At 39.1% G+C, this 17,254-nt stretch overlaps 1 protein-coding gene across 5 annotated transcripts in view; it reads left to right on the top strand.

Annotated features, from left to right (window-relative positions):
• The window catches only part of ZNF112 (zinc finger protein 112), a 32,883-nt gene extending 19,229 nt beyond the window's left edge, over nucleotides 1-13,654 (top strand). For all 5 annotated transcript variants that reach the window (XM_068528152.1, XM_068528151.1, XM_068528149.1 and 2 more), the window contains 2 exons: nucleotides 283-378; nucleotides 10,202-13,654. In XM_068528152.1, the coding sequence (XP_068384253.1) occupies nucleotides 283-378; nucleotides 10,202-12,702 (2,597 nt within the window). In that variant the 3' untranslated portion in view covers nucleotides 12,703-13,654. The remainder of the gene's footprint in view (nucleotides 1-282; nucleotides 379-10,201) is intronic.
• Nucleotides 13,655-17,254: the final 3,600 nt, after the last annotated feature.

Here is a 17,254-nt window from a genome sequence, read left to right as displayed (position 1 = left end):
AACAGATGGTGCTGAAGCATTTGGACTTCTGTATGCATATATTTGCATGCCTCACACCTACCAAAAAATTAACTCAAAATGGATAAGAGACATAATGTAAAATGTAACTTCTAGAAGGAAACACAGGAGAAAATCTTCATGATCTTGGGTTAAAGAGGTCTTAGGCAAAGAGGTCTTAGATATGATCCCAAAAACATGATTCAGAAAAGAAAAAAAGAAAAAAAACACACAAGTGGGACTTGGTCAAAATTTAAAACTTTTGCTGTCCTCGCCTTTTTACAGGGAATCAGCCCTTCAAACCGGAGCTTATATTCCAGCTGGAGAGAGAAGAAGAGCTTTTGATGATGGAGACAGAGACCCAGAGAGATGGGTGTTCAGGTGAGAACCATACAGCAGTGACCCAGCAGCCAGAGAGCCCCTCCTGAAACATGAGTCAGAAAATGTCAGGCCCTGAGGTGTCTGTCCCCTCACCCCCTCTAGCTTTCCATATTCTAGCTCATTCATTCTTTCCCAGCTGTACTGGCCCATTGCTGCCCATCAGACCTGTCAGAATTATGCTTCTGCTTCAGGTTACTTGGCTTGCTTTGCTCTGTGCCTTGACTGAGTGAATTGGTTAATACATGTGTGGTCTTCACTGTCTTCAGTCCTCCTTGAGGCAGCTAATAGGTATAGAATAAATACGTGTGATGGAGGGATACTCCAGAATATTGTTTGTCAACTGATGAATGCCTGTCCTAATTCTAACTGTTTAGGTGTCCTTGAGTATTCATGGATAGGTAGCCATTATTCCTAAAAGATGAATAGCCAGTCAGCTAAAGGAAATATCAAAAATGATCAATGCCAACATTATAATTGAGCCTTCCCATGCAGCAATTTCCAGTGAGACACTCTTGCATTAACTTCCTCATTCAGATGCCCAGCTCTTTATCTTCCCATTCTGTCCTCTCTTCTCACCATCGCATCCCCTAACACCTAAACAGTCTCTTGACCTAGCTACGGTTTTTTTAAAAAATTTTATTCAATTTACTTAAATTTAAAAAAAAACAACAGTTCACCTGTTTTTCCCATCCCCCAACCCCTGCCTCTTGCAACCAACGATCTGTTCTCTGTATCTGTGAGCTTGGTTGGTTTTGTGTGTTTGTTGCGGGGCAGGGGGTGGTGACTTTAGATTCCACATATGAGAGAGATCGAGCGGTATTTGTCTTCAGATACCTCAAGGTCTACCCGTATTGTTGCAAATGGCAAGATTTCATTTTTATTTATGGCTGAATTTTCTTTATCCATTCATCCATCAGTGGACACTTAGATTGTTTCCTTATCTTGACTATTGTAAATAATGCTGCAGTGTACATGGGGGTGCATATATTTTTTCTTTTTTTTATGAATTTATTTATTTTTATTTATTTATTTTTGGCTGCATTGGGTCTTTGTTGCCATGCACGGGCTTTCTCTAGTTGCGGTGAGCGGGGGTTACTCTTCGTTGTGGTGTATGGGCTTCTCATTGCGGTGGCTTCTCTTTGTTGCGGAGCACGGACTATAGGTGCGTGGGCTTCAGTAGTTGTGGCACATGAGCTCAGTAGTTGTGGCTCGTGGGCTCTAGAGCACAGGCTCAGTAGTTGTGGCACACGGGCTTAGTTGCCCCACGGCATGTGGAATCTTCCCGGACCAGGGCTCAAACCCGTGTCCCCTGCATTGGCAGGCGGATTCTTAAGCACTGTGCCACCAGGGAAGCCCCATATATCTTTTCGAGTTACTGTTTTCGTTTTCTTCAGATAAATACCCAGAAGTAGAATTGCTGAACCATATGATAGTTCTATTTTGAATTTTTTGAGGACCCTCCATACTGATTTCCATAGTGGCTGCACCAACTTCCATTCCCACCAGTAGTGTACAAGGGCTCCCTCTCCTCCACATCCTTGCCACCATTTGTTATCTCTTGTCTTTTTTGATAATAGACATCCTAACAGGTGGGAGGTGATAATCTAATTGTGGATTTGATCTGCATTTCCCTGATGATTAATGTTGTTGAGCATCTTTTTATGAACCTGTTGGCCATCTGTATGTCTTCTTTGGGAAAATGTCTATTCTGGTCTTCTGCCCATTTTTTTAATCAGGTCGTTTGTTTTTTGCTATTGAATTGTATGAGTTCTTTATATATTTTGGATATAACCCCTTATCAGATATATGATTTGCACATATTTTTCTCCCATTCAGTAGTTTGCCTTTTTGTTTTATTGCTGGTTTTCTTTGCTGTGCAGAAGCTTCTTAGTTTGATTGTAGCCCCACTTGTTTATTTTTGCTTTTGTTTCTTTTGCCTTTGATGAAGGATAAAGTGATTTTTATCCTTCATTTTGTTAATGTGGTGTATCACACTTACTGATTTGCAGATGTTGAACCATCCTTGCATCCCTACAATAAATCCCATTTGATTTTGGTGTAGGATCCTTTTAATGTGTTGTTGAATTCAGTTTGCTAATATTTTGTTTAGGATTTTTACATTATGTTCATCAGAGATATTGGCCTGTAATTTTCTTTTTGAAGTGGAACTTCCAAGTTGGACATTTATGCAAGTCCAAACATTTTAGTAATGTTTTTGAGTCCTCAGACCCTGGTGTCAGAAGCCATGGTCACACCTGTGTAGCTAAGGATGCTCCTGGGTGAGAAGGAGAGTCAATTGAAAATTTCAAAACAAATTACTTCACTTCTATAATTTTTTGTTTCCATCTCAGTTAACATTCAGAGTCATAACAGGCAATACACTCTCTAGAGCAGGGGTCAGCAAAGTTTTTCTCTAAAGGTCCAGATAGTGAATATTTTAGGCTTTGCTGGCCATATGTGGTCTCTGTCACATATTCTTCTTTGTTTTTTCTTACACCATTTAAAAAAATGTAAAATCTATTCTTGTTCTTAAGCTACACAAAAACAGGGCTAGGGCCATAGTGTGCCAGTCCCCCTGCCTGATAGCATCAGTAGGAATGTAATGTCATATTTTAAAATATCTTTTTATTTAATTTTTTACATATACTAACATGTATATACCTTATATTAATGCAAAATTTTGAAAATGTACATTCTTATTTTTAATATACTAATTTTTCTCCTTCATGGTACCTTGAGCAAGAAATCCCTCCCGATCTGAGGTTATCTCTTTTTTAAAATAATCATCACTACATAATCCAGTATGTGGCTATAACATGCATCATTTACCCATTTTTTAATTGATGGGCATTCATTTCTCCGCCGTCCCCCTTGTTTTTTTTTACTACTAATATAGAAAGTACAGCAATAAAAACCCCAATCCAAATGTCCTTGGGTACTAGCGATTTTATTTCTGTGGAATAAATTACCTGGTGACTCAGAGATTCAAAGAGGAAAAACCATCCTACTGAGCTGTTTTTTATTGGCTGCGTCGGGTCTTAGTTGCAGCACATGGGATCTTTGTTGAAGCATGTGGGATCTTTTCATTATGTCACAGCCTCTGTGTTGCAGCGCTCAGGCTTCTCTCTGGTTGTAGTGTGCGGGTTTTCTCTCTAGTTGTGGCACGCAGGCTCCAGGGTGCGTGGGCTCCAGAGCACGTGGGCTCCATAGTTTGCTGCATGCGGGTTCTCTCATTGAGGCGGGTTCTCTCATGTGAGCTCAGTAGTTGTGGCACACAGGCTTAGTTGCCCCGCGGCATGTGGGATCTTAGGTCCCTGACCAGGATCGAACCCACGTCCCCTGCATTGGAAGATGGATTCTTTACCACTGGATCACCAGGGAAGCCCCCTTACTGAGCTTTAACTTTGGAGTTGTAACCAAGAGAGACATAATTATCCCCCATTGACTTTCTTGCAGCCTCTAGGAGCTGATTTAATTGACGTGGGCAAAGAAATATTTTTAAAATGATAGTCTTACAACCACTCTGTTAGCAGAAGAACTATCTCAATTTCCACTACGAAAGAGAACGATGTCAATAAATAATGGCTTCTTTTTTTATTTTTTATTTATTTTTGGCTGTATTGGGTCTTCGTTGCTGCACATGGGCCTTCTTTAGTTGTGGTGAGTGGGGGCTACTCTTCATTGCGGTGAGCGGGCTCTAGGTACATGGGAGTAGGGGCATGTGGGCTCAGTAGTTGTGGCTCACGGGCTGTAGAGCGCAGGCTCAGTAGTTGTGACGCACGGGCTTCGTTGCTCTGTGACATGTGAGATCTTCCTGGACCAGGGCTCGAACCGTGTCCCCTGCATTGGCAGGCAGATCCCTAACCACTGCGCCACCAGGGAAGTCCCAATAATGGCTTCTTAACTGTCCATCTCCTTGCAAGATGTTCCAAGTCGCAACCCATCCATCTCTTCGAAAGTCAGCATCTACATAAATTTCCTAGTTTTTTTTCAGGCCAGGCAAGGAAGATTCAAGGTGAGAAAAACAAGAGTTAGGAAGACCAGCCCCTGTCTTTCTTTTTATCCCCTATTCAAAAATAAATATATATTTCTTCATCTTTATTTCATACATGTTAGCCATTAAATAAACAAATGTTAATGTAGATTTTAGACAGTTTTCAAGCCTTCATCCCCATAAAGATCTAGTGTATAATTTTCAACTGGTGACCATTATAACCTGAAAAAAGAAGAAGTTGTACTCTCAGGTTTCATACATCCTGAGGGAAAGAAAGAATATATCTCAAGTGGTAATTTGTTCCCAGTATTTCGAAACTTCAGTCCATGTAGGCATGAAACTAAGAGGTACAAACCTACCTATTGATATTTTTCCAAGTTTCTTCATTTGAACTTTGCATTTGAGCCTTATAATTGTTTCATTACAAACTTTATACCTTCCTCAACTATTTGCACCAGTGGTTTTCATACTTTTTTGGCCATGGCCTTCAGTATGTAATGTAACCCAGTACAGACCTATGTGTGTATACATATCTGCAAGTCTGAAACAAGCATTTATGCAGTGATACCCTGACATGCAGTGCAACTGTGATATTTTCTGTCCTTTTTAAAATTGCATGTCACAATCTATTAAATTGATCTTAAGCCTCACTAATGGTTTCCCACCATTAGTGTTCTTGTGCTGTTATAGGCTATTCATTCCAAATACATCCAGTAATATTCCATAATCTGTTTTCAACCTTCTCTGCCAGTGATTAAATTTTGTCTTCTATTGGAAAGTGATAAGAAAAATAATTTTACTTGGAGTGAAAAAGATGATTTGTAACCCATGTTTACATAAAATCAGCTTGTCAGTCCACATAAGCAAACAAAATCTGTTTCATGGAATTGCCTGATTAGTTTGATCAGAGGTGCAGAGTCAGCAACCTGTTAGAGCCACCTGCACCTGTTGCTGACATGAGGCATCACGATCCCCAGGGGCTCTGAAAGGTGATCCTTTACCAACGCTATACCTTAATACTGCTGACTGCCGCTGATGCGATCTGAAACTCCCAGCAGGGATGGAAAGGGAAGTTTCTGGTCCGTAGAGCCAGGCAAGCATCATTGCTGTGTAAACCAAGGGCTTCTGGGCTTTTTTTTTCCCCCATAGCGGATTATTCCTGTTTTTCATTTCCAGTGTCATTTCTAATTATAGCAAAACCATCAACTTCATTAACCAGGAGATACTTACTTTTAGTAATCTCCATCTTTCAAGTAATAAGGTGCTCCCTGCAAATTATCTTGCTTTTTCTTCTCCTTCCTTGGTAGTTTGCTGGTTCCAGCTAGATCTGAATACCATTCCTGTCAGTAGTTCTCACGTAGCTGTTCTCAGCAATTTCCTTCGATAATTTTAATTCCTTTATGGCTTAATTAGAATATCAAACATCACTGGGTTAAGAGTTGCTGAAGTCATAACTTAACCTTATATGTTAACCTTAACTAAACCTTAAGTTTTTTTTTGTTTTTTTTTTATATTAGGGGATATTATTATTTATTTATTTATTTATTTTATTTTGGCTGTGTTGGGTCTTCATTTCTGCGCGAGGGCTTTCTCTAGTTGCGGCAAGTGGGGGCCACTCTTCATCGCGGTGCGCGGGCCTCTCACTATCGCGGCCTCTCTTGTTGTGGAGCACAGGCTCCAGATGCGCAGGCTCAGTAGTTGTGGCTCACGGGCCTAGTTGCTCCGCGGCATGTGGGATCTTCCCAGACCAGGGCTTGAACCAGTGTCCCCTGCATTGGCAGACAGATTCTCAACCACTGCGCCACCAGGGAAGCCCAACCTTAAGTTTTAATACAACCTTTCATAAATACCTTATGATGTCTTACACATGGCAATCATGTTGATCTAGCATTACAAATCCTTGCCAGCATTTCCTTTTTAATAGAAAACTTACTACATTTGCATTAACTAACTGCAGACATAAAGTACATATGGGTAAAATGGCATGTTGTTAATAAAATATGATACATCTGTTTTTTAAATTATACATATGTTTAATTACTTTTTTCTTATAATTTTTAGATTACTTTTTTGATCATTTACAGTGGTGACATCTGATCTCAGGCTGTGATAGGCTGGCCATTTTATGCTAGAATAGTCTTTGTCTTCTGCATTTCACTTCTTCTGTCTCCACCCCACATAACCCTGTTCTTGTTTTCAAACAGGCAGATCTCGGAGATATTGCAGGTTTGGTTCCAGAGCACCGCAATAAAGCAAATATTGCATATAAAGCAAGTCACAAATTTTTTGGTTTCCTAGTGCATATAAAAGTCATGTTTATACTGTACTGTAGTCTATTAAGTGTGCAATAGCATTATGCTAAAAAAACAATTCACATACCTTAACTTAAAAATACTTTATTGCTAAAAAATACTAACCATCATCTGAGCCTTCAGTGAGTAATAGTAGTAACATCAAAGATCACAGATAACCATGACAAATGTAATAATGAAAAAGTTTGAAATATTGTGAGAATTACCAAAATGTAACACAGAGACATCAAATGAGCAAATTCTGTTGGAAAAATAGTGCCAGTAGGCTTGCTTAACATAGGGTTGCCTTCAATTTATAAGAAACTCTACCTGCGAAGCACAGTAAAGCAAAGCACTAAAGTAAAAAGCACAGCAAAGCACAGTAAAGTAAAGCATAAAACAAGGTATGGAGTATATTTTTCCCTGTAGACTGAGTTAAAATGGCTTCTAAAATGATAGATTTGTGGCATAGAGTTGGATGTTGTAGCCACTGTTATTGTACATGATTAGAAAGAACTCTTCTTCTCAAGCTCACATGGAACATTCACGAAGATAGACCATATTCTGAATCATAAAACACACCTTAACAAATTTAAAAGAATAGAAATCATGCAGTGCCTGCTCTCAGACTGCAATGGAATTAAACTAGAAGTCAATAAATCAAATAACTGGAAGACCTCAAATGGAGATTAAACAATACACTTCCAAATAACACATGGGTCAAAGAAGAAATCTCAAGAGAAATTTTAAGATATTTTGAACTACATGAAAATGAAAACACAACCTACCAAAATTTGTGGGCTGCAGCAAAAGCACTGCTTAGAGGAAAATTTATAGCATTGAATACATGTATTAGAAAAGAAGAAAGGTCTAAAGTCAATCATCTAAGCTTCCACCTTAGGAAACTAGAAAAAGAAAAGCAAATTGTAAGCAGAAGAAAAGTAAGTAGAACACAAGAATAAGAATTGGAAATAAGAAATCAGTAGAGAAAATCAATGAAACCAAAAGCTGGTTCTTTGAAAAGATGCCTAAAACGGATAAGCTTCTTAGCTAGGGTAACTAAGAAAAAGATACACAAATTACTAATATCACAGAAATGCAAATTACTAATATCAGAAATGAAAGAGAGAACATGACTACAGAACCTGTGGGCATTAAAAGAATAAAAAAGGAATACTATGAACAAAGTCTATGCCCACAAATTTGACAGCCTAGATGAAACAGACCAATTCCTTGAAAGACACATTTGCCAAAAGTAAAGCTATTTACTTTATTTGACGTGCCTAGTATACTATGTCCCTTCATTTCATTATTATATAAAATATTAATATAGTAATTGAAAGCTTTGCTTTTGAGAAACCAAAGACATCACTAGGCATTTTTTAAATTAATTTTTTTTTTTTTTTTTTTAAAGACCTACATATTTACTCAATCTACTCTGAACCTTCTTTGAACTGACAGCTGGGGAAGAGCTGCCATTTGTTTAATTCAGCTGCTCCATTATTATTTATTTTTTTTTTTTTTAGAGGGTAGCGATTTGAGGGTCACTTTATTTTTATTATTTATTTATTTATTTATTTATTTATTTATTTATTTATTTATGGCTGTGTTGGGTCTTCGTTTCTGTGCGAGGGCTTTCTCCAGTTGTGGCAAGTGGGGGCCAGTCTTCATCGCGGTGCGCGGGCCTCTCACTATCGCGGCCTCTCCTGTTGCGGAGCACAGGCTGCAGACGCGCAGGCTCAGTAATTGTGGCTCACGGGCCCAGCGGCTCCGCGGTATGTGGGATCTTCCCAGACCAGGGCTCGAACCCGTGTGCCCTGCGTTGGCAGGCAGATTCTTAACCACTGCGCCACCAGGGAAGCCCCTAAATTAATTTTTTATTGGAGTATAGTTGGTTGGCATTTTTTTTTTTTTAAGTACTGAGATGAGTACTCATAGACATGCCGTAAAGTGTTACCCTGCAGTCAGTGCACTGCCCCAGATCCTGCTGCCACGCAATCATCAGTGTGGCCTTTTATTTTTAATTTTTAAAAAAATTGGGCATAGGGTGGGGCTACAGGTAAGATTTTATACAAGAAAAACTACACATTTATTTTCAAAATTAAAAGGCACAATCCACAAGATTCTTGTGACCTTTGCTTTTCTCATCAGCAGGTGATATCTGAGTGTAGCCCTACCTCTCATACAGCCTTTCAACATTGCAGTAAAACTGCCATCACCAGTTCCTTTACCATGAAAAATAACTTAACACATATATGCACTTTCAGTTCTGTGAGTGAGAGTAACTCAAGCTGTGATCTATTCATTATGTGCTTACTGAGCAACTACTATTTGCTAAGAGTGTTAAGTGTTACAGGCAGTGAGGGTAATGCTGTGTACACAGCGAAGTGCTTGTCCTTGTGGATAATACACCCCACTGTGGAGAGACAGAAAAACACAAAGAATTATTATGTTTGAGGATAATATTCATGTTATGAAAAAAATCCTCTTTTACTTCTTTTTTTTCCCCCGGATGGTGAAAGAGAATTAATGTACTGCCAAGTGTTAGGAGAGTGAGTGCATGTTATTACTCCAACCCTGTTGGACCACCGGTCCTCAGGGAGTATACTTCTCACCAGGATATGAAGATCTGCTGCCTGCTGATAATCTGAGCTTTCATAACTAAGGGACAAGCCATTTCCACCCAAACATACCCATCTTCAACTTTTCTGGAGCCTGAAATTCCCTAAACATTAAAGTAATTTCCCAGCAAAATGGTGCACGCCAAAGTCAGTGTTCGTTGAGTTTTGTTTGATAACAAAGGACACCTACTGGTGCCATAAAACTTGCCTATGCTTCCCTCAGCCTCCATTTTTTTCTGATGTCTTTGGAGTTGAATTCTGTCACCGTGTTTTACATTCTGACCTGCACCATGGCAGGTGCATGGCAGGTGCTTGATAATTGCAAAATATCTTTTGAAAGGAGTTAAAGCTGATAATGGCTTACAGTGACTTAGAAGAGCTTATTAGTCTCATGAAGATAAAGAACGCATTAGAGATAGGCAGTTTGATGCCTCAAGCATAGATTAAAGATCTACTTTTACCTTCATCTGCACAGCATTTAACATGCAGTCTTCTTAAAAACAAACAAAAACGTTACCATGCCCATTGCTATCAGGGCAAAAAACATTTATCCACTTGAAACTGTACTCTTTCCAATTTGAGACTGTCCCCTTCTGTTTTCTTGAAATCTCCAGGCAGCCCATGATAATATGTGTGTGGTTTAGCTAGGCATTTTGAACAGGGCCACCGTCTTCGATGTCCAGGTTGTGTTGCAAAGCCCTGATTTTGAGGCACGCAGATAGCCTGAATTCTGTGGATCCTACTTATATTCCTGGTGTAGCCAAAGATGAGCCATTTTCTAAGTATCGTCAGAGTTAGTAACATAAATTTTCCTCCAGTTTATTGAAGTTGCATGTCATCGTCTACGTGCAAAATCTTGAAATCTCTGAATAAAAGCATTCACTGTGTACACGTCTAAAATCTCTTTATTCTTATAGGAACCAAGAGTCAACATAATATGGAAAGTATTCAAGAAGTGGGATTAAGCTGCCTTTCCTCCAAAGAGCTTTCCACCTGGCAGACCTGGCAACAAGGTGCAGGCAGGTTAACCGGGTGTCAAGATTCCATGAAAATTTTTCAAGAGAATATTTCTCAGTTGCAAAAACAAGGTGATTCCCCCTGCCAAGTTTGGGCAGGAATACCGATTCAGATTTCTGAAGATGAGAACTACATACTGACTCATATAGGAGATGGTTCCCGTGACATAAAAAGTCAAGAATTTCCCTCTTGGAGAACCCAGCATTCTTGGAGGAAAATGTATCTTACAGAGTCACGTAATTATCAGTGTAGATGTCAGAAAATTTCCACGAAAAATGATTTCTGTACGTCTGAAAGTATCAGTTGGATCTCACATCACAATGATAATCTGGGTGTACACAGAACAGAAAAAAACTATAGCTGCCATGACTGTGGAGAAGATGTCATGAAGGTTTCACTGCTTCATCAAGACTTAATTCAAACAGGGCAAAAGCCCTACCCTGGTAATGAGTACAGAAAAGCCTTCAACAATGACTCCAGCTCTGAAGCTCTTCGGCAGTTACACTTAGAAGGAAAGCCCCGTACATACAGTCCATGTGGAAAGGGCTGTAGTTACAGTTCAGTTCTTCATACTCATCAAAGTGTTTGTAGAGGAGATAACTGTGTTTCTGAGAGTCCACATCTGCAGTGCCATCAGAAAGTACACGCAGAGGAGGTGCCATTTAAATATGAATATGGTGAGAACTTCAATCAGTGTTCCTCTCATAACACATATGAACTTACTCACACAGGAGAGATGTCCGACAGATGCAACATTTATGAGAAGGGCTTCAGTCATAGCTTAGACCTTAGTAGTAGTTTTAGGGTCCACACTGAGCAGGAGCCCTATGAATTTGAGGAGAATGGGAATGTCTTTATCCAAAATTCTTGCCTTCGAGCCCATCAGAAAATCCAAACTGAAGAGAAACTATACACAGATGTGGAGTGTGAGAAGGGTTTCATTTGTAACTCAGATTGTAACATTCAGCACAGAGTTCACATGGAAGAGATTCCCTATAATTCTGAGGTGTGTGGTAATGGCTTCAGTCTGGCCTCACATTTTCAAGACCTTCAGATAGTCCACACTAGGGAACAACCATATAAACATTATACATGTGGTAACAGCTTCAGCCAAAATTCATATCTTCAAGGCCATCAGAAAATTCACATTGGAGAGAAACCTTACAAAGAGTGTGGGAATGGCTTCAATTGGAATTCAAAACCTAAAGATCATCAGGGAGTCCACACTGGAGAGAAACCGTACAAATGCAACGCATGTGGTAAAGTCTTCAGTCATAGATCAGTTCTTAATGTTCATCAGAGAGTCCACACAGGAGAGAAACCTTTTAAATGTGAGGAGTGTGATAAGGGATTCAGTCGGAGTTCATACCTTCAAGCCCATCAGAGAGTCCACACTGGAGAAAAACCATACAAATGTGAGGAGTGTGGGAAGGGATTCAGTCGCAATTCTTACCTTCAAGGCCATCAGAGGGTCCACACTGGAGAGAAACCATACAAGTGTGAGGAGTGTGGGAAAGGATTCAGTCGGAGTTCACACCTTCAAGGCCATCAGAGAGTTCACACTGGAGAAAAACCATTCAAGTGTGAGGAGTGTGGGAAGGGATTCAGTTGGAGCTTTAATCTTCAAATTCATCAGAGGGTTCACACAGGAGAGAAACCCTATAAATGTGGAGAATGTGATAAGGGCTTCAGTAAGGCCTCAACTCTTCTGGCCCATCAGAGAGTCCACACGGGAGAGAAGCCATACCAATGTGATGAGTGTGGTAAGAGCTTCAGTCAGAGATCATACCTTCAAAGCCATCAGAGTGTCCACACTGGCGAGAGACCCTATATATGTGAGGTATGTGGGAAGGGCTTCAGTCAGAGAGCATATCTTCAAGGTCATCAGAGAGTCCACACCAGAGTGAAGCCATATAAATGTGAGATGTGTGGGAAGGGCTTTAGTCAGAGCTCACGCCTTGAAGCACATCAGAGGGTCCACACAGGAGGGAAACCATACAAATGTGAGGTGTGCACAAAGGGTTTCAGTGAAAGTTCACGCCTTCAAGCACATCAGAGGGTCCACGCAGAAGGGAGGCCCTATAAATGTGAACAATGCGGTAAGGGTTTCAGTGGGTTTTCAAGTCTTCAAGCCCATCACAGAGTCCACACTGGGGAAAAACCATACAAATGTGAGGTGTGTGGTAAGGGCTTCAGTCAGAGATCAAACCTCCAGGCTCATCAGAGGGTCCACACGGGAGAGAAACCCTACAAATGCGATGCATGTGGTAAGGGTTTCCGTTGGAGCTCAGGTCTTCTAATTCATCAAAGAGTCCATAGTGGTGATACATTCTATAAAAGTGAAGAGTATGGTAGGGATTATCTCTCTTCAGAGAATCCATACAAAAGTGAAATTCGGTAAAATGGTATTCTATTGCATTCTGAAGTCCTCAAACGAGAGCTGAAATTTTCCATTCACTCCAGTTCTTACAGTAGAAAAAGAATTTCTTTCATGAAAAGGTAATGTTTCTGCCCAGCATCAACATTTGCAATAGTCAGGAGACCACACAGCAGAGACATCTAACGAGAGAGGTTCCATACGGGATTTTGTGAGAACTTTAACATGTCATTGCACGTGACTTTAACCAGTTGTTGCACTAGGGCTTAAAAAAGATATGAGTATAGTCAGGATTTTAACAGAAGCACAGTGATGAGCATGCCTGAATCCACGTCCACTGGAATGTAAAGTGAATGAGAGAAGGGGCTTCATGCATTGTGTTGTCTCCAAAGCCATGACACTGCATAACTCAATATTAGGTGCTCAGTACTTTTTGCTAAATGACTAAAAGTGTGTAAAGGTATCATGTTTGAAATTTTTATTAAGCTTATTTTCCCCCAAAAATCATTTGAAAATGTATTTGGAGGAGGAATACTGCAAGTAATGTAAGCACTTCAAGTAAATAAATATTATTTGAAATGTATCAGCAATATCGCAATCTGAAATTACATGAATTTGGTTGTAACCCTGTTGGGATTGGTTCTCTCCCTTTGTCCCTCGTGTAAGCAGGGATGAACTGAATTTCTTACCATTTGGTCTTTTTCTCTACAGTATACTATCCATTTTAGTTTAGCTGTGAGTATGTACACCTGTGTGCACTTTAAAGGACAGTACAAACTGATAAAACAATGTTTCTGGTTAACTTTACAAAAATGGAACACTGCATTTCACATAATTGAATTTTTACTCCTGCCCTGTGTGTTAGGACAGAGTTTTACTGTAATATTTGGAAAGTGGCAGAAATGGTTACTAATGACAAATACTTTCTTAATAAATGTCAAAATTATAATACTTGGTTTTTTAGTCTGCATATTTCCATCAAAATCCTTTTGATCTGACTGATTTCTAAGAGTTATAACCTTTGTCCAATTCAGACCTCCTTAGGCAGGATCTGTGACAAGTTTGGAGGACTTTAATTTTATCAGGTTTTACATCCCCATACTTCTTCCACTCACAGAAAGAAAGAAAAATATCAATTTTTTTTATTGAAGTATAGTTGATTTACAATGTTATGTTAATTACTGCTGTACAGCAAAATGATTCAGTTATACATACATATACATTCTATTTTTTATTCTTTTCCATTATGGTATATCATAGGATATTGAATATAGTTCTCTGTGCTATACAGTAGGACCTTATTGTTTAACCATTCTATATATAAAAGCTTATATCTGCTAACCCTAACCTCCCACTCCATCCCTCCCTCAACCCCCTTCCCCTTGGCAACCACCAGTCTGTTCTCTATGTCTGTGATTCTGTTTCTGTTTCATAGCTAGGTTCTTCTGTGTCATATTTTAGATTCCACATAAAAATGATATCATATGTTATTTGTCCTCTTTCTGACTTACTTCACTTAGTATGATAATCTCTACTTACATCCATATTGCTGCAAATGGCATTATTTTCTTCTTTTCTATGGCTGAGTAGTACTCCATTGTATATATGTGCCACATCTTTATCCATTCATCTGTTAATGGACATTCAGGTTGTTTCCATGTCTTGGCTATTGTGAATAGTGCTGCTATGAATATGAGGTGCATGTATCTTTATCTCTCAGATATATGCCCAGGAGTGGGGTTGGTGGATCATATGGTAATTCTGTTTTTAGTAAAGAAAGGAAAAATATTGAATTTTTCTAAACATTTTTTCAAATGTATTGATTATTAGGATAAGATTTCCTTTTACTTGCTAGTCTCTGTCTTCAAGAACAATGTATTTTGTTGGAGGGAGTGAAAAATACAAGTTTGTTAGAGAAGAGTCATACAATATGTATCAAAATGTAAAGTGTACGTACCCATCTGGAAATCATAGAATAATAATTTAAGATAAAGCAGTTTTAACAGAAAGGATGTGTACATAAGGGTAATTTTTTAAATTGGAAATTAATAAGAGTTTAGATGAATTTCTCTGTGTTCCTATAATATGGAGCTACAGAAAGTATGAAATCAATCTAAAACGACAGAGAAGACTCATGCATCTTGTTTAGTAAAAATGCAGATTGTACCTTCATAATATCCAGTTATCTTAGTTCTGTATACATATATGTTCAAATACATGCTTAATAGATTATCTGTGAAAGATTACTCACTGTCCTGTATACAGTGGTTTTCTGTGGCAAGCAGACTTTTGGCTTAGTCTTTCTTGTACTTTATTTTTAAAACTTCACAGTTAACATTTTACCAAAGCAATAAACTATTGAGATATTGTCCCTTATAGTTAAGAACTCATAATGTGATCACTCTATTTCATTAGATGGCATGATGGCCAAAATTAAAGAATAAAACTCCTGAAGTTAATTTTCAAAAAGTCTCTAGAGAATACAGATAAATTAGGTGTCAGCAGCTTTACCTTTATATAAAATTTCTTTAGGTCTCAAAGCCCATGCAGCCTTAAATGTCCTCATACAATTCAGTAGTAGTATAAATTGGTGCACCATAGTTTTTCTGTTAGATTTCAGCCCGTTGGATGAATGGGGTGACCAAGACACTGGCTTAACCTGGCTTCCAAGGTGCTAGTTCAAGTTTCACAGTATCATCAGAAATTCAGGGCTTCTAATGCATTTCTTTACTATGATCACTTCCAAAGGAAGATCATGAGAGCTCATGGTGGTTTTATCAGTTAGGATGCTTTTAGTTGTAGGTAACAAAATGTAGCTCAGAGTTGCTTAAACCAAAAATGTTTCTCAGTTCGTGTAAGTGAAGAGATGCAGGTAAGGTAAGACTTGGGTCTGGGTCAGTCAAGGAGACTTTATATTGCTTTTCTGTAAGTCTCTTACCTCTGTCCTTTTATGTGAACTCTTGTCTTCAGTTTGCTCACAAATGAAAGTATCACCTGCTTTATTGTTCACAGCCTAGAGAAGAGAGTTTGTCTCATTTTTAGTGTTACGTAGTCCTAGATCCCCAAAATGCACAAGCTCTCTGATCTCTCCAATCCCCGCTCAAGACTAAGACTAAACCAAGACAATACAGAACATCTCTGGTCCCCATAAACATGCTAGCTTTCTCCTAGTGACAAGCAATAGCAGGCTACATTGGGGAAAAGGCAAGAACATGGACAGAGAATCCTTCTGTGGCACAGGTGCATAGGGATAGCCAAAAGCTGAAGGTGGAGAAGGAACATTGAGGAAAATCCCCCAGCACTCCAGCCCCCACCCTAAGCACAAGGTAACATTAGAAAATTTTGAAGCAGTGTACTGAAGATAACTATTGCAACAACAGAATCCAATTTCAACTTAATTCCTGACCAGACTGATTCAACAGTGCACCCTAACATCCTAGCAGAACAGGTGTGCCCAGTTCCAGGCAAAAATACTATTTATTTCAGTCTCTACTGTTTGATACATGGTATCTTGCGTTCAGTAAAACGTTACAAGATTAAAAAAAATACAACCCTCTGCCAAGAGACAGCAGACCAATCAATAAAACCACACTTAGAGATAAATATATTTTGGAAATGCCAGAGAATTTTATATGACTGGTTGATGTGTTAAATGCTTTCATGAAAAGGGCAGACAATATACATGACAGATGAGGAAATTTCAGTGGAAATTAATATAGAATCAAATGGGAAATGCTAGAAAAGAAAATTTATAACAAAGGATGATTTTGAAGGACTTGTAAGTAGGCTAAACACATCTGAGAAAAGTGTCAAAGAACTTGAATAAAGGCTAATCAAAATCATCCAACCTGAAACACAAAAAGTGTGAAGAAAACAGAATAAAGTATCCAAGAACTGTGGGGAAACTTTTTGTGGTCAAACTTATGTATAATTGGAAACCCAGGGTGAAAGGAGAGAGAGAATGAGAAGAAAAATATTTCAAGAGATAGTGGCTACGAATTTTTTTAAAATAATAAAAGACTTCACCGAATCCAAGAACTCAAGAATAAACAAGCAGAATTTTAAAACAAACAAAAAAACGCAAAAACCAAAAAAACAAGGCACGTTATTGCCAAACAGCAGCAAATGAACAATGCAGGAAATATTGACAGAAAAAGGCCACATTACATACAAAGAACAGAGATGAGAAAGAAAGGAGACTTGCCATCAAAAACCATGTAAGCCAGAAGGGACTTCCCTGGTGGTCCAGTGGTAAAGACTCCACCTTCCATGCAGGGGACACGGGTTCAATAACTGGTAAGGAAACTAAGATCCCACATGCCGCAGGGCAACTAAGCCTGTGCGCCACAACTACTGAGCTTGTGTGCCTCAACTAGAGAGCCTACATGGCACAAACTACAGAGCCCATGCCCTCTGGAACCTGTTCACCACAACTACAGAGCCCACGTGCCCTGGAGCCTGTGCACCACAACTAGAGAATAGAAAACCCATGCACCACAACTAGAGAGAAGCCTGTGTGCCACAACAAAGAGCCTGCATGCTGCAACCAAAGATCCCACATGCCTCAACAAAGATC

Source organism: Eschrichtius robustus, chromosome 19, assembly GCF_028021215.1.
Source record: "Eschrichtius robustus isolate mEscRob2 chromosome 19, mEscRob2.pri, whole genome shotgun sequence".
NCBI classification, from domain to species: domain Eukaryota; kingdom Metazoa; phylum Chordata; class Mammalia; order Artiodactyla; family Eschrichtiidae; genus Eschrichtius; species Eschrichtius robustus.
This window is presented reverse-complemented; position numbering and strand designations above follow the sequence as displayed.